At 41.5% G+C, this 20,884-nt stretch overlaps 1 protein-coding gene across 8 annotated transcripts in view; it reads right to left on the bottom strand.

Moving 5' to 3' along the window:
* The window catches only part of LOC144491600 (serine/threonine-protein kinase WNK2-like), a 200,261-nt gene that overhangs the window by 118,346 nt on the left and 61,031 nt on the right, over positions 1-20,884 (bottom strand). For all 8 annotated transcript variants that reach the window (XM_078209644.1, XM_078209645.1, XM_078209638.1 and 5 more), the window contains exons 3-4: positions 18,719-18,939; positions 16,358-16,515 (exon numbers count right to left, since the gene is read on the bottom strand). In XM_078209644.1, the coding sequence (XP_078065770.1) occupies positions 16,358-16,515; positions 18,719-18,939 (379 nt within the window). The remainder of the gene's footprint in view (positions 1-16,357; positions 16,516-18,718; positions 18,940-20,884) is intronic.

Below are 20,884 nucleotides of genomic sequence, written 5' to 3'. Positions count from 1 at the left end.
TGGATTGAAAGTGGACATCAGGACTAAAATATAAATCTGTTCAGTTGAATTAACGTATTCCTAAGCCATCAATATTAAGTTAGAAAAAACAGGAATCCATTGTAGATTTCTTTGTTGCTCACTTAACCTCAAATTGGACTAAGGCCTTGATGTTCAGTACAGTTTTGAGAATTACAATGCTAAAATACTGCCATAAGGCTGGGAATAAATAGTATAAAATTCTGAAACCTGATTGAGATAGCTGCCATGAAAAAAAAATACTTTTTTTGGCAACATAAAAAATAACTACAAATTGAACAGCAAGATTTCACTAGTTGGAAACAAAGTAACAAATGATAATTTCTGAAGATCTGCAAGAAAACAAAAGATCCTTGCAATTTGATACCTTGGAGTACTGTTCTAGTCCCAATGTCAAGATCCACAGAACAATTACTGCAGCAAAGCTACTAAGGTACTATTATCCATTTTATCTCATCTTGATTTCAAAGGATCCCATTGTTAGCCATGACAATACAAACAATTTATTTCACAGACATCCAACTGTTTTACTTTTGAAATTGGGAACATTGCCTACTTTAGTAGGTTTCCCATATCTTGTCTGACCATGACAAATAGCAGGAACACTACTAATGGTGGGCATCAGTATTGATAGTGCACTTGATCTAGACAAAAGGTTACCAGACAAATTCTTAAAATTGTCGTGGCTGCTGACGTGGGAGGGAGCTGAAACTTGGGGAATGTTTAGTTGGCAAGCACACCTGTTAAAGCACAAAATTATTAAAGGATTTCTATAGACAAAAGACATCTCAAAAGTATCCTCAAGGAATGTCTCAGCTTTTTCTTTTTCAAAAATTGTTGAAACCTCAACCTTTCATGTAGTGTGTATGGCCAAGCATGTAGCAAATGGACCATCATTCTTCTTATCAATTTAGAGAAAATTGACAGTGATTCCATGGCAACTGCTTAAAACTGCACCAAAGCCTCTCAGCAGTCAAAGACAGTCACTCAAGTGACATTGGACTAGTTGTTGAGAACGGATTTTTTGGTATGCTTGTGACAAATACTGGATGATGCTGGTGCCACAGAAAGAGCCCAATGTACAGAATTTTGCTTGTTAGTGTGTCCTGAAAAATTCATGAAAGAATTCCCTTCTTAGAATCATTGAATCCCTGCAGTACAGAAGGAGGCCATTCCACCCATCGAGTCTGCACCGACTTACAATCCCACCCAGGTCCCATTCCCGTAGCCCTTCATATTAATCCCCGCTAATCTCCCTGACACAAGGGTTCATTTAGCATGGCCAATCAACCTAACCCGCACATTTTACGCACATTTCCTTTTTTATTTACAAGTTTAAGTATGCTACTGGTCAGAAGCAAATACAGATCTTCATATATCTTGAAGAAATGAAACTTGGACGACTTTGCTGTTGGGGACCCATTTCAAATGGGGAAAGAAGAATCATAGCCACACATTTAACAGCATTTGCTGAATGCGCCACATTTCGAAATTCTGAGATAACCCAACACATTCAATGCAAACTTTAATATTTGGGAATGGCAAAGGTTACTGATCAGATTAATTATCCAACTCCAGTTAAATGCTTCAAGCACAAATATGTGCCAAGTTTTCACCACCAATTGAGCTTATTCATACATGAATAGAAAACATAAGGGTAGAAAAAAGTTGAAAATATAGATTTCAAAGAATATTCTATGTGCTGTTTGTCAGAAACAGGAGTGAGGGGAGGGGGGGGGGGATACAGTAAAGTAGCGATATTACCAAGTCACTGCACAGACATTTGCATCTACTGTTATCAATTTACAATACAATTCTTCATAGAGCAAACTTGTGTAACATTAACAGCCTAGAGGCGGCACACAATGTAGTCACTTTCCAAAACAAAGTAAGAGTAAACATCACGGTCGGTTTGCTTCACAAGCTGGTATGAAATACTGTTGGCACTGTAAATACAGATACACAAGGGCCATAAATTTCCTTTCAACCTATGTTGCTGGACTCCAGAAAACGAGTTATTGCTGTGCTGAACATCTCAAGTTGGCTTGTTCATATGACCTGGAATTTCCAGTCGCTTGCCACTTTAATTTTCTTTACTTCTAACCTCTGCAGGAGGCCAAGAACAATGATCCAGTGAAATTCAAGGGAAATTTGAGGATCAGCACCTAATCTTTATACTTAAGACACATTACCAGCCTCAACCTCGAGTTAACAATTTCAGATCTTCACCACCACTCCCATTTTCTTTTCAACTGCAGGTGCTGGTAATGGATAACGAGTACACCAATGACATAAGTGGTAGAGTAAGGGCTGGTGTTTGGGGTGGAGATCACCTCTTGGTACATGGTTAGCTGGGTGCTCAGCATCCAAAGGGTCTATCTGCTTTTCTTAGATCAAGTTTCAGGGCCATGGGAGCCTGGTCTTCATGATGTGGAGATGCCGGCGTTGGACTGGGGTAAACACAGTAAGAAGTTTAACAACACCAGGTTAAAGTCCAACAGGTTTATTTGGTAGCAAAAGCCACACAAGCTTTCGAGGCTCTGAGCCCCTTCTTCAGGTGACATTTCTTAGCCTGGTCTTGGCCAGGTTTCCACTCCTTTTGCTGTAATCACTTGGATTTCCTCTGGATCTATTCTTTTGTTTCATTACCACCTCATTTTGCCTTTCACCATCATAACTATTTTCATTTAATCATTCCTGATCTCTACCCCATCATGAACCTCACCGTTTTCCTCTTTTCCTGTTTTTTTTCAACTTTAATTAACTAATTCAGTTGTATACAAAATAATAAGATGTTGTACACACATTACAACAAACATTTGCATTTTAACAACTCTACCCTCACAATATGGGCAAAGTTTTAAAAATGTGAAATTCAGAGTGTTTCCAATTTCAGTCTTCAGGCTATTATTCTACGTGCCCTGCAAAAATACTCAATGGAATTGATAAGACATTTATTAAATAAAACAATGTCATTTCAAATTTTTGATCTCCAGATCATAACTTGAGAAGCAATTGTAACCAGAGGCTACTCATGCATAAATAATTCAGCACTACAGATGTTTTTGCTCTCAAGTCAATTGCACGGTTATTAAAAAACCTAGACCAATGAAGACTGCTAAACATAATTCTTACAATTAATTAATTGTAGCATTGCAGCGTATTTGTGGAAGGCTGGTGGGCATTAGTTAAGCTCAACTGCTGATGTGCCAGAAGCAACAATAGTCTCCTGAAGCTTAATTGATTGCCTCGTGGCAGCAGAGAATTTTTCCAGATCTTTTGCTAAAATGGTTCCGAGATTTTTTTCTTTCATGTCCTGTTCGTCAGAGGGATTAGTAAAACTAGCAGTTGGGATGTATGCTGCACATACTTTCATGGGTGGATGAGCATTGATGCTGCTGGATGTCTTATTTTTATGGATGCTAATTTTTGTAGCTCCATGTAGTTTTAACACAGGAATCTAGAAAGCGTGGATGTGTTACATGTGCCTCAACCGTCTCATGTTTGGCACTTTTTTGAGGAATTACTTCCTTACCTCACCTCCCTCCCTCCAAAACAGTTTTACCGTTTTGGATACTGTTGCAGGAGATGGCTCACAAGGGGAAGGTGGCAACAACCAGGTTCATGGCACCATGGCTGGCTCTGCTGCAGAGGGGAGCAGAAAGAAGAGTGGCAGAGCTATAGTGATAAGGGATTCAATTATAAGGGGAACAGACAGGTGTTTCTGCGGACACAAATGAGACTCCAGGATGGTATGTTGCCTCCTTGGTGTAAGGATGTCTCGGACCTGCTGCAGGGCATTCTGGAGGCAAAGGTGAACAACCAGCTGTCATGGAGTATATAGGTAAAAATGGAATGAGGTCCTTCCTACAAGCTGAATTTGGGGTGTTAGGACTTAAACTAAAAAGTAGGACTTCAAAGGTAACAATCTCAGGATTGCTGCCAGTGCCATGTGCTAGTCAGAGTAGGAATGTCAGGATAGATAAGATAAATACATGGCTTGAGGGATGGTGCAAGAGGAGGAATTCAAATTCCTGGGACATTGGAACCAGTTCTGGGGAAAATGTGAACAGTAAAAATTGGACGGTCTGCATCTGGGCAGGACTGGAACCAATGTCCTCGGGGGAGTGTTTGCTATAGCTGTTGAGGAGGGTTTAAACTAATGTGGCAGGGAGATGGGAACCGATGCAGGAAGTCAGAGGGAAGGAAGGTGGGGATAGAAACTAAAGGCAGTAAGGGGGAAAGTGGAAGGCAGAAAAACCAAAGACAAAAATCAAAAAGAGCCACAGTACAGAATACAGAAACTGTGGAGAACTCAGTGAATAGGTCCAGTAAGACTGAGAGAAATAAAACACAGGGAGTGTGCACAAAACACGATAGGACAGATGGTCTGAGGTGTGTTTGCTTTAATGCAAGGAGCATGAAGGTATGGCGGATGAACTTAAAGCATGGATTACTATACATGGAACTACGATGTTATTGCAATTATGGATGAAATGCTGCAACTCAGATGAAAGAAGGGCAGGACTGGCAGCTTGGCATTCCAGGATTTAGATGCTTCATGTGAAATAGAGAGGGTGACAAAAGAGGCGGGGGTGTTGCTTTACTGATTAGGGAGAATGTCACAGCTAAACAGAAGGAGGACACCTTGGTGAGATCATGCAGCGAGGCAATATGGGTAGAATTCAGGAGCGGTGCAATCACACTGTTGGGGTTGCAGACCTCCCAACAGCCAGCGTGAAGTGGAGGAACCGATATGCCAGCAGATTATGATAAAATGTAAAAACAATAGGGTTGTTGTGATGGACAATTTTAACTTCCCCAACACAGACTGGGATTCCTTTAGTGCCAGGGGCTTGGACAGGGCTGAGTTTGTTCAGTGTGTCCAAAAGTGTTTCTTGAGGCAACATGTAGATAGTCCAACTCGGGGAGGGGCTATCTTAGATCTGGTTCTGGGAAATGAGCCAGGACAGGTGATTGATGTCTCGGTGGGGGACCATTTTGGGAACAGTGATCACAATTCTATAAGTTTCAAGATACTTGTAGAAAAGGATAGAAGTAGTCCCAAAGTGAAAGTACTAAACTGGGGGAAGGCTAAGCACAACAGTATTAGGCAGGAGCTAGGGAAGGTAGACTGGGGGCGGCTGTTTGAGGGTAAATCCACATCCGATATGAAGGAGTCTTTTCAAAGTCAGTTGTTAATAATTCAGGACAAGTATGTCCCTTTAAAAATGAAGGATGAAGATGGCAAGATTCGGGAACACTGGATGACGAGAGAGATTGTGAGCTTAGTGAAAAAGGAGGGGGCACGTAAATTTCAGGAAATTGAAAACAGATAAGGCTCGAGGAATACAAAGATAACAGGAAAGAGCTTAAACCGTGACTTAGGAGGGCAAAAAGGGGCCATGAAATGTCCTTGGCAGGCAGGATTAAGGAGAATCCTTACTTGAGGAAGAGGGTAGCTAAGGAAAGGGTAGGTCCACTCAAGGACAGTGGAGGAAATGTGTGTGTGGGGAGCCAGATGAGATGGGTACGGTTCTTAACGAGTACTTTGCACAGTATTCACAAAAGGAGAAGGAAGTGGTGGATGGTGAGTATAGAAAGGAGGATGTTGACATTCTAGGATATGTTGAGATAAAAAGGAAGGAGGTATTGAGGGTTTTGAAAAACATGAAGGTGGACAAATCCCCAGGGCCAGAAAGGGTCTATCCCAGAATACTGAGAGAAGCAAGGGAAGAAATTGCTGGGGCCTTGGCCAAAATCTTTGTATCCTCTTTAGTCATGGGCGAGGTACCAGAGGATTGGAGAGTAGCTAACATTGTTCCTATCCTTAAGAAGGGCAGAAGAGACAATCCGGAAAATTACAGGCCTGTGACCTTACATTAGTGGTGGGGAAATTATTCGAGAAGATTCGTAGGGACAGGATGTACTTACATCTAGAAGAGATGGTTTTGTGAAGGGGAGATCATGGCTCACAAACTTGATTGAGTTCTTTGAGGAAGTGACAAGAAAAATTGACCAGGGAAGGGCAGTGGATGTTGTATACATGGACTTTAGTAAAGCCTTCGATAAGGTTCCTCATGGCAGGCTAATACAGAAGATGAAGTCACATGGGATCCAAAGTGAGCTGGCAAGATGGATACAAAACTGGCTTGAACATAGAAGTCATGATGTGGAGACGCCGGCGTTGGATTGGGGTAAACACAGTAAGAAGTTTAACAACACCAGGTTAAAGTCCAACAGGTTTATTTGGTAGCAAAAGCCACACAAGCTTTCGGAGCTCCAAGCCCCTTCTTCAGGTGAGTGGGAATTCTGTTCACAAACAGGGCATATAAAGACACAGACTCAATTTACATGAATAATGGTTGGAATGCGAATACTTACAACTAATCAAGTCTTTAAGAAACAAAACAACGTGAGTGGAGAGAGCATCAAGACAGGCTAAAAAGATGTGTATTGTCTCCAGACAAGACAGCCAGTGAAACTCTGCAGGTCCACGCAACTGTGGGGGTTACAAATAGTGTGACATGAACCCAATATCCCGGTTGAGGCCGTCCTCGTGTGTGCGGAACTTGGCTATCAGTTTCTGCTCAGCAACTCTGAGCCGTCGTGTGTCGCGAAGGCCGCCTTGGAGAACGCTTACCCGAATATCAGAGGCCGAATGCCCGTGACCGCTGAAGTGCTCCCCAATAGGAAGAGAACAGTCTTGCCTGGTGATTGTCGAGCGGTGTTCATTCGTCCGTTGTCGCAGCGTCTGCATGGTTTCCCCAATGTACCGTGCCTCGGGACATCCTTTCCTGCAGCGTATCAGGTAGACAACGTTGGCCGAGTTGCAAGAGTATGTACCGTGTACCTGGTGGATGGTGTTCTCACGTGAGATGATGGCATCTGTGTCGATGATCCGGCACGTCTTGCAGAGGTTGCTGTGGCAGGGTTGTGTGGTGTCGTGGTCACTGTTCTCCTGAAGGCTGGGTAGTTTGCTGCGGATAATGGTCTGTTTGAGGTTGTGCGGTTGTTTGAAGGCAAGAAGTGGGGGTGTGGGGATGGCCTTGGCGAGATGTTCGTCTTCATCAATGACATGTTGAAGGCTCCAGAGGAGATGCCGTAGCTTCTCCGCTCTGGGGAAGTACTGGATGACGAAGGGTACTCTGTCCGCCGTGTCCCGTGTTTGTCTTCTGAGGAGGTCGGTGCGGTTTTTCGCTGTGGCGCGTTGGAACTGTTGATCAATGAGTCGAGCGCTATATCCTGTTCTTATGAGGGCATCTTTCAGCGTCTGGAGGTGTCTGTTGCGATCCTCCTCATCCGAGCAGATCCTGTGTATTCGGAGGGCTTGTCCGTAGGGGATGGCTTCTTTAACGTGTTTAGGGTGGAAGCTGGAGAAGTGGAGCATCGTGAGGTTATCCGTGGGCTTGCAGTACAGTGAGGTGCTGAGGTGACCGTCCTTAATGGAGATGCGTGTGTCCAAGAATGCAACCGATTCCGGAGAGTAGTCTATGGTGAGTCTGATGGTGGGATGGAACTTGTTGATGTCATCATAGAGTTGTTTCAGTGATTGTTCACCATGAGACCAAAGGAAGAAAATGTCATCGATGTATCTAGTGTATAGCATCGGTTGAAGGTCCCGTGCGGTGAAGAAGTCTTGTTCGAACCTGTGCATGAAGATGTTGGCATATTGAGGTGTGAATTTGGTCCCCATGGCTGGTCCCCATGGATCTGCAGAGTTTCACTGGCTGTCTTGTCTGGAGACAATACACATCTTTTTAACCTGTCTTGATGCTCTCTCCACTCACGTTGTTTTGTTTCTTAAAGACTTGATTAGTTGTAAGTATTCGCATTCCAACCATTATTCATGTAAATTGAGTTTGTGTCTTTATATGCCCTGTTTGTGAACAGAATTCCCACTCACCTGAAGAAGGGGCTTGGAGCTCCGAAAGCTTGTGTGGCTTTTGCTACCAAATAAACCTGTTGGACTTTAACCTGGTGTTGTTAAACTTCTTATTGAGTATAGAAAGCAGAGAGTAGCAGTGGAAGGGTACTTTTCTAACTGGAGGTCAGTGACAAGCGGTGTTCCACAAGGATCAGCACTGGGGCCTCTGTTGTTTGTAATATACATATATAAATGATTTGGAGGAAATGTAGGTAGTATGATTAGTAAATTTGCACATGATACAAAAATTGGGGTAGTAGTGGATCGTGAGGGGGATTGTCAGAGGATACAAATCGACTGGAGACCCGAGCCGAAAGATGGCAGATGGAATTTAACCCGGACAAATGTGAGATGATGCGAGTTGGAAGGCCTACTGCAGAAGGAAAGTAAACAGTAAATGGTAGAGCCCTTAGAAATATTAGCATACAGAAGGATCGAGACATGCTGATCCACAGTTCCCTGAAGGTGGCAACTTAGGTGGACAAGGTGGTGTATGGCATGCTGTCTTCATCTGTCAGGACTGATCAATTTATCATAAATATTGAGTTAACCTCTCGTGTGGCAAACAACAATTTGGAACAGCATTTGACTCTTGTAAAGCCATTCTCTGTTTCAATCATTTTCTATGCTCAGTCAGAAATCATTTCAGATCTTCATTCCTGAAGCTTGCTGAAACATGTTCATTCCATCTACATATCAGGGATAAATAAATATTAATAGCTTTGATTTACTTTTCTGTATCAACTGATGCAAATACAAAGTCCTCATTCTGTGTCTTTCTGGTCAAATTAGGTAAATGCATATTACCTAATTAGCAAGCTAACAAGAAACATCCCATGGAAGACATGCCTAACTTTCTGGAACATTTGGCCAGTGTCATTTTCTCTTTTTTCAAATGGGGAAAAGAAACTACTTGAAACCAAATATATACGGTACAAAAATTTCCCCCCCCCACCAGAAACAATGGCTGAATTCATTTTTAATAAGTTATGCCTCAGTTTGAGATAAGGTACAAACTGTGAGCTAAATTTTCTGTCCAAGACATGCAGTGAGCCATCATTCAGATGTGTTTGTTAGGAAATCAAAGGTAGTTTTAAGGGATTTATATTGGTAAACATTAGAAATAAGGTATTGTTTTAAGTGGATTTAATTTAATGTTTCTGTGTAAGAAAGGGTAAAACAATATTAGAGTCATGCTGGACAAAGATGTTTGTATGTGTGGGTGTTTGGTCAATTGAAACTATGCTTCTATTGTGCTTAGAGAAGGCTACGGCATGCAAAGTAAATAAGCTAGCAGAGAGTATGCGACCATTGCTCAGCGGCTAGGATACTTTTAAGGTAGAAAGGCTTTTGAGTTTAATTTTAGCTAAATTAGTTTGCAGTTGAAGATAAGACACCAGGTAGTGAACATCTCTGCCAGGAAAAGACAAGCTGCAAAGAGGCAGACCTCCCAAATAACCAGATACAGTCCAGATAGCCAGGGAATTGGGACATAATGAATGTCTTTGGAAGACAGAAATTAAGAGAACAGAGACCAAGGTACTATTCAGGAGAATTCAAGAGAAAAACAGACAAAGTGCTGTGAATGAAAGAGACAGCTTCAGTGATCAGATTTAAAGTGGAAAAACAGAGTCATAGAGGTTTACAGCATGGAAACAGGCCCTTTGGCCCAACTTGTCCATGCTGCTCTTTTTTAAAAAAACTCTTAAACTAATCCCAATTGCCCGCATTTGGCCCATATCCCTCTATACCCATCGTACCCATGTAACTATCTAAATGCTTTTTAAAAAGATAAAAAATTGTACCCGCCTCTACTAATACCTCTGGCAGCTTGTTCCAGACACTCACCACCCTCTGTGAAAAAATTGCCCCTCTGGACACTTTTGTATCTCTCCCCTCTCATCTTAAACTTATGCCCTCTAGTTTTAGACTCCCCTACCTTTGGGAAAAGATATTGACTATCTACCTTGTCTATGCCCCTCATTATTTTACAGACCTCGATAGGGAAAAACAGACTTCAGAGTTCAATCAGAAATGTGATCCTATCTTAATACAGACTGGGAATTGAAAGTTAAAGCAATTGTGAAGAATTGGCAAGACAAAGGAATCCTGGTGTGAGAGTTGTAAAACTTAGATGCTGGATTCTTTGGTAAAAATAGAGCAGAAGCTTTACTTGAGAGAGTAATTTGGAAAAGCTGGACTGGATTCAGAATGCAAACAGCTGATAGGAAGCATTGTGGGGAAAGATGATAAAGTTTTTTTTTCGAGGGGGTGGAGTTTGGAAACTCTCATGTGACAATCATTTGAGGGAATTTTGAGGAGAAAGCCACAGACATTCACTTGGGTTCAGAGTGGAGTGTGTGCTTTGCCACAACCAGCTTGTGTGTTTAAATGGATTGTGTAACTGAGGCCATTGTAGCTTAAGATATACTGTGTAACCCGTGTTAACCTTGAAATCTCTGTATATTTGTTAAGCTAAGGGGGAGGGGGGGTAAAGGAATATTGTATCATAATCCAACTTTTATGCTTAGGTAATTTTTTTTCTTGTTGTTAAAACTAATTAGCAGTCATGTGACTCTGTCCCTCTACTTTTTCTCAGAAAAAGTAAAAGCTACGGTCTTTTGAGCTAGAGTTCCATTCGGGGATCTTCCTGTCCATTGTATCAACTGGGATGGTAACATGTTGTATTGTGAAAGCACTCCCAACTGATGCTGTTGCTTGACATTAGCCAGACACTTCTCATGGTAACACTGCCATGTAAACTTTGCTCAGCTATTCAGAAAGAGCAGTTCTCTTCGATAAGGTGGAAGCAAGTTGATGCAGATTGCTCAGGATTTCCAGAATTGTCTGGACATGTTGTCAGTGGAAGAAACCATTGTGAGCAGTACTTCAACTTCGGCAGGATCTATTTTTAAGTATACCTTTACAATGTCTATGACCCCAAACATTCTTTCCTCGCTTAATTTCATTCAATTTGATGTCTTTCTGCTGGCATTGCTTCTGAAAGGTTGCTAGCTTCTGGTCATGATCTTGTTTATCTGAACTACATGGTTTTGTGAGAGGGAGGTCATGCCTCACGAACCTGGTGGTGTTTTTTGAAGAAGTGACCAAAATGGTTGACGAAGGAAGGGCCGTGGATGTTGTCTATATGGACTTTAGTAAAGCGTTTGACAAAGTCCCTCATGGTAGGCTAGTGAAAAAGGTTGGATCCCATGGGATAAAGGGGGAGGTGGCTAGATGGGTGGAGAACTGGCTTGGTCATAGAAGACAGAGGGTGGTAGTGGAAGGGTCTTTTTCCGGCTGGAGGCCTGTGACTAGTGGTGTACCGCAGGGCTCTGTATTGGGACCTCTGCTGTTTGTGATTTATATAAATGATCTGGAAGAAGGAGTAACTGGGGTGATCAGTAAGTTTGCGGACGACACAAAACTGGCAGGACTTGCAGATAGTGAGGAACATTGTCAGAGGCTACAGAAGGATATAGATAGGCTGGAAATTTGGGCAAGGAAATGGCAGATGGAGTTCAATCCTGATAAATGCGAAGTGATGCATTTTGGTGGGAATAATGTAGGGAGGAGCTACACGATAAATGGAAGAACCATAAAGGGTGTAGAGACGCAGAGGGACCTGGGTGTGCAAGTCCACAGATCTTTGAAGGTGACGTCACAGGTGGAGAAGGTGGTGAAGAAGGCATATGGCATGCTTGCCTTTATAGGACGGGGCATAGAGTATAAGAGTTGGGGTCTGATGTTGCAGATGTATAGGACGTTGGTTCGGCCGCATTTGGAATACTGCGTCCAGTTCTGGTCGCCACACTACCAGAAGGACGTGGAGGCTTTGGAGAGAGTACAGAGGAGGTTTACCAGGATGTTGCCTGGTATGGAGGGGCTTGGTTATGAGGAGAGATTGGGGAAACTGGGGTTGTTCTCCTTGGAAAGACGGAGGATGAGGGGAGACTTAATAGAGGTGTATAAAATTATGAAAGGCATAGATAGGGTGAATGGTGGGAAGCTTTTCCCCGGGTCGGTGGTGACGTTCACGAGGGGTCATAGGTTCAAGGTGAAGGGGGGGTAGGTTTAACACAGATATCAGAAGGACATATTTCACACAGAGGGTCGTGGGGGCCTGGAATGTGTTGCCGGGCAAGGTGGTGGAGGCGGACACACTGGGAACGTTTAAGACTTATCTGGACAGCTATATGAACGGAGTGGGAATGGAGGGATACAAAAGAGTGGTCTAGTTTGGACCAGGGAGCGGCGCGGGCTAATTGTTCCTGGTTTCTCGTTTCAAGGCTTCATTCTACGATCATCTTGCTGGTGCCAGTACAGAGTGAGACTGCGGATAGTTGGGAACCTGTCTCGGGGGCAGGGAATTCATATGGTGTTCGTGGAAGTGGAAATGACTAGGGTTGGGAAGCATTTTCCGATCGGGGCCATTGTGATCTCCTGGACTCGTTTCGATCGCCTCAGGGGGTCGGAGAGGAATTTCCCAGATTTTTTTTTTCCCCATATTGGCCCTGGGGTTTTTCACTCTGGGTTTTCGCCTCTCCCTGGAGATCACATGGTCTGGAATGGGGGGGTGGGGGTAAGTTAATAGGTTGTAATGAACAAAGCATCATAGCTGTGAGGGACAGCTCGGTGGATAGGATATTGGTATGTAGATAGGCTGGAAAATTGGGCGGGGATCCTGGATTCAGGATTCAATCCTGGACCGGGGAGCGGCGCGGGCTTGGAGGGCCGAAGGGCCTGTTCCTGTGCTGTATTGTTCTTTGTTCTTTGTACACACTGCCATACAGATTTTAAAGTGCATCATGAACTCAGAAATTTTTCAGGAGCTGCGGAATTTCCAAAAGGCATTCACAATCATCTGCATCTTCAAAATAATGCTGAAAAGGTAACCTGACCCAACTTCATCTCAAATCTAAAATCTGTACATCATTTTACATTGACAAGCTGTTCCACTTTCACAAGCTCAGGGTTGTCATTTCTTTCATCAGCATACTGAAGAGGTCTTGTCAGTTAGGACACTAAATGGTGTAATTTTCCCATCAACAATTTCATCACTGCGATTCTTCAAGTCCTTTTACAGTTAATACCAGTTATACTGCTGGCAACTGCGTACACATGATCATTTTCAAGTCCACATCTTTGAGGGCATCCTAAGATTGGGCCTCGCATCATGTTGAGAGCTTCACTTGCAATGCTGTCAATAATCATTCACTGGTTGTGCACTTTGTCATTGTTAACGTCTAGAACAGATCGTCAGCTACATGGTACTATTTTAAATTCAATTCATACTTCTGGCTGTTCTTTGGATTTTTAAATACTGACTTCTTTCTTCAGTGGCATCACTTCTATCTTGAACATCTGAAGCACTTTGCCAATTGGATCAATCAATCTTGTGCTTATTCGCAGGTAAAAATGTTCTTTTACATTCTTTCCTAGGATGTGAGCATCATTGGCAAAACCAGCATCTGCTGCCTATCCCAAACTGCCCTTGTGTAGGCATTGGTGAGCAGTTTGGAACCAGACTGCAGTCCATTTGGTGTAGGTACATCCACAGTGCTGTTAGGGAGTTCCAGGTTTGTGACCCAGCAGCAGTGAAGGAACAGTGATATAGCTCCAAGTTAGGATGGAAGGGAACTTGCAGGTGGTGGCTTTCTCATGCATTTGCTACCCTTATCCATCTGGGCACTGGAGGTCAAGTTTGGAAGGTGTTGTCTCAGAAGGCTCGAGTAGTTGCTGCAGTGTATTTTGTAGATGATGCACGCTGCTGCCTCTGCACCAGTGGTGTGGTAATGGTATGAATCTCAAAAAGCTCATATACAGGTGTAGCAAGTAATTAGCAAAGCTAATAGAATCATTTATCGAGAGGGGAATTGATCACAAAAGTAGAGTGGAGCTATGCACAGGGCATTGGTGAGACCACATCTGGGGTATTGTGTACAGTATTGTTCTCCTTACTTAAGGTATAAATGCATTTGCAGTTCAGAGAATGTTTACTAGACTAATACCAGGAATCAGCAGGTTGTCTAATGAGGAAAGGTTAGGTTTGTATGCACTAGAAGAGTAAGAGACAACTTGGTCAAAATTTTAAGATCCTGAGGGGTGTTGACAGGGTGGATGTGGAGAGGACATTTCCTCATGGGGAATCTAGAACTAGGAGTCAATGCTTAAAAAAATAAGAGGTCGCTCATTTAAGACAGGGATGAAAAGAAATTTCTCTCAAGAGGGTTGAGCGCCTCTGCAACTCTCTTCCTCCAAAGACAGTGGAAGCAGAGTCTTCAAATATTTTTCAGGCAGAGCTAGATAAATTCTTGTTTAACAAGGGGTGGAAAGGTTATCGGGGTATGCAGGGATTGAAGTTACACTTAAATCAGCCATGATCTTATTGAATGGCAGAGCAGCTTGAGGGATCTACTCCTGCTCCTAATTTGAATATTTGTATGAATATTTAGGTGGTGGATGGAGTGCCAATCAAGGGAGTTTTGCCCTATGTGTTGAGTTTCTCAAGTGTCTCTCCATCCTCTGGCCTGCTCTTGTAGCAATAGTATTTCAATGGCTGGTACATTAAGGTTGGAGATATTTATGGAGCCACCTCCTCCATCAGGCTGTTTAATTGCCCACCACCATTCACAACTGGACGTAGCAGACCTCTAATCTGGTGCATTGGTAGTGGGATCACTTGGTTGTCTATTGTTTGCTGTATATGTAGTCCTGTGCAGTAGCTTCATCAGGGTGGCACCTTATTTTTAGGTATGCCTTAATATTGCTCCAAGCATACTCACCTGCATTCATTGAGCCAGTGTTGATACTCTGACTTGATGGTTATGGTAGAATGGGTGTTTTGCTGCATTTGTGATCAATTAAAATCTGACTTCACAATTATCACCCATAAAAATTGCAATTTTGAGTGGAGATGGGATGGAGGTTTAATTGGAATCTTGGTTGACAATCTGTAGAATTGCAATTGTGGTTGGCAGACTTTGCAGAATAGGCTATCTTCTTCATCTCTAACCTGCCTGCTCAGCTGTGAGAGTGTGAAAACTCTCCAACTGTCTGCAGTGTGACCTTGCGTAAATTTGGGATAAGTTTGAGAAAATAAATAACCGTCTTTACCATAAACTCTTAAACTTGCTGCTGAATTATTTAATTGGAATACATATTCCCTCAGGCTGAGAAAAGGTATGACGGACAATAAGAGAATATACATTCTGTCTGGGATAGGTACGTTAATTAGGTTACTTCCCAACTTTCTAATCTGAAGGGAATACAAGCCAAGTTTATGCAACCCACCCTCATAATTTAACCCTTTAAGCTCTGGTATCAGTCTGGTGAATCTGTACTGTACTCAATTCTAAGGCCAACATTTGTTCCCCGTGATTTAGTCACCAGAACGAACATATTAGTCAGGATGAGGTCCAACCAAGGTCCCTGAATAACTGAAAAGTAAGATCCTCCCTGTTGAATTCCAGCCACCTTGAGATAACATGATTGTCACCCATGTAACTTTAGCTTGAAATTCAAGGGCAAATAGCATTTGATCTGGCATATTCTATCCGTCTGGCTCACACAAAGAAAACAAGTTTTAGTTCAGATGAGGAACTGCTACGGTAAGTGAATTTTTCACAGATTTTAACTTTAGCAGAAACAAGCCTGAATTATGAAGAGAGCTCATGGCTTTGACTCGATTAGTTTGGGGAGCTTGAATCTACATAAGTAGTCCACAGTGAAAATTATTCAGCAATCGTTTTGAGGCAAGGTATAAATGCTGTCCTTCCACAAAATGTGTTGAAGTGGTATTTATTTTGGAAAGATCTCCAACGTATCAGGATTTACATTAGTGGTTCTTTTCCTGTGCAGCTGTGTTGTATGCAACATCAAGTGCCTGCTAATCAATTAAAATGTAATGTAGAAACCTACGAAAAGAAAATGGAAAAAGGGTGGGGACACACAAGGAATTATAGGTCGTAGTTTCTTAAATTAAAATGGTCTATAAAAAAAGCCGCATAATACATTTAATAAGCTCTCTCATAAAAACAATGCTACATCCTTTGAACTTCAAAGATTATCACTATAACTGTCAAAAATACCATTAAATTATTTGATGCTAAATCTGTCAGTACAATACGCAACCTGAAATTTTCATACTGAAATTGTAAACATGAAGGTAGCACACACGAAACATTGAGGCAAAGACTCGAAGAAGAATTCTTAAGATAGTTCTATTCCTTTTCAGTGCAATTCAAATGTATTTAGAAAGCGTGCAGTTTCAGTGCACAAAACAAAAACAAATAAACTTTCACAATTAAGACAAGTTTGTTTATATTACTAAGCCAACTTGTCGTCTAGACATGAATCAGTTTGCTACATGAAAAATATTAAGGGTTATTTATTTGGATAATGAACACTTACACTTGTAACTTTCCGATAGATCTGAGCAGCATTCTGACATTCTGAGTATGGGTATTCTGAGGTAGCCATTTCTAACATACACATTCCAAAAGCGTACACATCCACAGATTCATCATAGTGTTCTTCATACATTTCTGGAGCCATGAACTCTGGAGTGCCTGAAGATAGTTAAAAAGAAATGTAACATTCCAATGCATCCCAAAACCTTAATTGACAGTAAAAACTGCTATCTCTCAGAAAATCGTGAACAGAAAACCAAATGCTGTAGGTGCATGGCTCCTGACGTGCACTAGGCATGCTTATATACAGACAACTTATATACATAAAAAGGGCTAATTATTTTTATAGAAAAACACGTTATAAATTTTCAACGAGTTCCCTGTTCCTGCACAAGTCTCTAAAGCCAAGCAGAATAGTAGACTCAATAAGGCTGGTTTACTCTATGCAAGAGTCCACCAACAAAAGACATGGTCAAATGGTCAACTGTCAGAATACAGCAAGACTATAGAACAAGACAGTTTCCATGTTTTTGTCAGAAACAAATAATTCCTGCAGACTGCATTGCACATTTTGGATGGATACAGAATGTTTCAGAGTAATAGCAACAAACTTAATTTCACTGGCTTTATTTGTGGAATTGTCTATGAAATTGTCTGAGAAGGTACCATCTTCTGGAACTATTGCATTCCAAATATAAATTAAAAAGTAGCTAATTCTCACTTATTTAAAAAGATAAAGTCGCCATTGTCCCACATGACCACAGGCTGCGATTGGTGGGGATTTAACCTGAGGATCAACACACCTCAGGTGAGGGCAAGGTTGAGAAGGCAGGGCCTTCATGAATATCCTCAGCCGGTAGAGGAATTGAATCCGCGCAGTTGGAGTCACTCTGCATCACTAACCAGCTATCCAGCCAACTGAGCTAAACCGACCCCAATCACATATTTAAGTGGACTGCAAAAGCATGTATTAGACATTGCGAAACTGCAATTTTCCCACTAGTACTTAAAGTACAATTGACTAAGTTTTTCTGTGTTCAGTAGTCCTCCGTGAAAAGGGACTTGAAGGGATTTATTCATTAGCAACTTGGTGTGTCACCAACATTTATAGAAATAAGTAAAACCACTCATTGTAGGAATTCATCTTAAATAATTCTGAACTGAATCAGCATCAAGTGTTCAAACTCAAGAAAAAAGTAAAAATGGGAGGACGCATTTAAAGTAACTGACAAAAGCAGTATGAGAAAAACTATTTCACGCAGCGAGTGGTTATGATCTGGAATGCACAGTCTAGAGAATGTTGGTAGGTTTAATCAAAGCATTCAAAGGGGAATTAGACCATTACCTGAAAAGGAATAATATGCAGGGTTATGGGGAGAAGGTGGAAGAATGGCACTAAGTGAACTGCTCAGAGTTGGTGCAGATATGATAGGCCAAATGGTCTCCTTCTACACTGTAATAATTCTGTGAAATAAATGAGTAGTGAAGTAGAATGTTTATTCTATGAATTTCATCAGCTATCATAACTGCCACAAATCAAAGAATACTTTAGGAAAATTTCCCATCTAAGTCTTCATCCTCCCTAACCAAAATGGCAAACAGTAGGATAACAACAAAAATTTAAAGGTCAAGGCAAGGAGGGAAGAGAGAAAATTGGGAACCGGTTAGTTGACTGTCATCAGAAAAATGCTGGAATCCATTATAAAGGAAGCTGTAACTTAGATACTTAGAAAATCATAATATGATTAGACAGAGTCAACACGGTTTTATGAAAAGGAAGTAGCGATTGACAAATGTAACTGGCAGAGTCGATAAGGGGAACCGGTGAATGTATTTGGATTCTCAAAAGGTATACAAGCTGCCACATGAAATTTTGCTACACAAGAAGAGGGATTATGGGATGGTGGGGGCGGAATAGATTATGGATAGAGGATTAGTTAAAAGATAAGGGAAAATGGAGATGAGGATCATCATATCAGATCAGTCATGATCTGATTGAATGGTGCAGCAGACCCGATGGGCTGAATGACCTACTTCTGTTCCGAAGTCTTACCATCTTATGGTCTTATCGGCTCAGGATAAGAGGACTGTCATTTCAGATCAGATGGACAGCAACTTCTTCACTCGGAGGTTGGCGAATCTTTTGAAATCTCTACCCAAGAGGGGTGTGGATATCCATCCATTGAGAATATTAGATTTACAGATTTCTGAACTCCAAGAGAATAAAAGGATGTGGAGATAGGGTAGCCATGATCTTATTAAATGGAGGAGCAGGTTTGAGGGGCCGCGTGTCTTATACCTGCTCCTATTTCTTATGTTCTTATGTAACATCATAATTCTGAAGGAGTTGACAGGTATTTACCTATAACACTTTTGGCAAAAGAGGCACGCTTTAGAGTTGCAAGACCCAAATCTCCTATCTTCACTGATCCAGTAGGTCCAGTAATAAAAATATTATCACATTTTAAATCACGGTGAATAATCGGTGGGGTTCTTGTGTGTAGAAAATGTAATCCTTTCAATATCTGTCGACACCAGCTTCGCATAACTTTTGTTTTCATCACTTTAAATCTTTTTAAGTATCTGCAAATAAATAGAAATACTTTACAGTTACAGCAGCACGCTCAAGATTAAAATAGCAATTGTGAATATCTCAGAATTACTTAATTCAAATCTTAACTTGAAGCTATGCATGTCAACATTAGTGCAGGCCTCTGGTCCAATGACATAACTACTATGTTACCATACCAGATAAATTCATTAATTTCATGTGAATTTGTTTGCAATACCTAGCATAGTTGAAATCTGCCCAACAGTGAATTTCACTAGTAAGCCTTTTTCTCAAAGCCAAAATACAAAATGGCGGCACGGTTGTTAGCGCTGCTGCCTCACAGCACCAGGGACCTGGGTTCAATTCTGGCCTGGGGTCACTGTCTTTGTGGAGTTTGCACATTCTCTCTCTGTCTGCGTGGGTTTCCTCCAGGTGCTCCGGTCTCCTCCCACAGTCCAAAGATGTGCGGGTTAGTTGATTGACCATGCTAAATAGTGTCAGGGGATTAGCAGGGTAAATATGTGGGGTTATGAGAATAGGGCCTCGATGAGATTGTGGTTGGTGCAGACTCAATGGACCGAATGGCCTCCTTCTGCACTGTAGGGATTCTATGATTAAAAACTGATTGCATAGGATTGCTTCATTAAATGTTACACACTGCACCATGAAGTCACATACATAACTAAGTGCAAAACAGGGAAGATTTAATAATCTTAGATTATCCCAATGCTTCAAAGATATCATCTTTCTCCCCAAGTAGCCAAACAGACTTATGTTTTATTCCTTGCTTGTATTAAATTAGCTGATCAGACATTGGGTAGCAGGTGATGTGCTGCAACAAACCTCAACAGTCATGGGTTAGGGAAGAGAAATCAGAGATCAGATAAGTACCCTTGGAATCGGTCTCCAGTAAATGAGTCAATAACTGAAAGAAAGGTTAGAGAAACTGGAAAACATCAATACCAATTTAACAGATTTGCATTTTTTCTTTACCTACATGCATTGACACAGGCATTACGGACTGAAAGACTTCCTTCTGCACTGTATGACTCGGATATTTAGCTTAGGTCAATGTTTAGTAAAAATAGGCACAATATTTTGCAAAGCATTAATTGTTAAACCTACAAAGTATAATACTTAATTATTTTAGTTGCATATGAGCGTAGTTCAAAAGTGCCCACCATTTGAAATCAAATCAGCAACTTCACTAAAGCAATGGCACGTCAAATGTCAAAAAGTGCTCCCTTGCAAACATACTGAAACTTTTAAGCCTCATCATCTGTATTCCTGGTGACTATTATAGCTGATTGATTACTTTATCTAACATATTGCAACATTTCATACAGAACAGAGTTTGGTAGAATGTCTCTCATTCATTGTTCAGTTGCCTCTATTGATCACAAACATATGCACAGTTCTCTAATGTGCAGCCTCTATTTTACCCCACACAGAGCTTTGTTTACATTTTAAACACACTGCATTCCGGAGGACATTTTCCATCTAGTTGAAATAACGTTTTCTATTTAAAGAACAGTAAAATATCATAGCTGAATGACCTCCCATTAACAAAGCACACACCAGATGCAAAATTTAGCAAAATGACTGCCCACATTTAACTTTGATTTGATTTATTATTGTCACATGTATTAACATAGTGAAAAGTATTGTTTCTTGCACACTGCACAGACAAAACATACCGTTCATAGAGAAGGAAATGAGAGAGTGCAGAACGTAGTGTTACAGTCATAGCTAGGGTGTAGAGAAAGATCAACTTAATATAAGGTAAGTCCATTCAAAAGTCTGACAGCAGCAGGAAGAAGCTGTTCTTGAGTCGGTTGGTATGTGACCTCAGACTTTTGTATCTTTTTCCCAAAGGAAGTAGGTGGAAGAGAGAATGTCCGGGGTGCGTGGGATCCTTAATTATGCTGGCTGCTTTGGCGAGGCAGAGGGAAGTGTAGACAGAGTCAATGGATAGGA

This window comes from Mustelus asterias, chromosome 3 (assembly GCF_964213995.1).
Source record: "Mustelus asterias chromosome 3, sMusAst1.hap1.1, whole genome shotgun sequence".
In the NCBI taxonomy this organism is placed as follows: Eukaryota; Metazoa; Chordata; class Chondrichthyes; order Carcharhiniformes; family Triakidae; genus Mustelus; species Mustelus asterias.
Note: the sequence above shows the minus strand (reverse complement) of the source record. Positions and strands in the feature narration are given on the sequence as shown.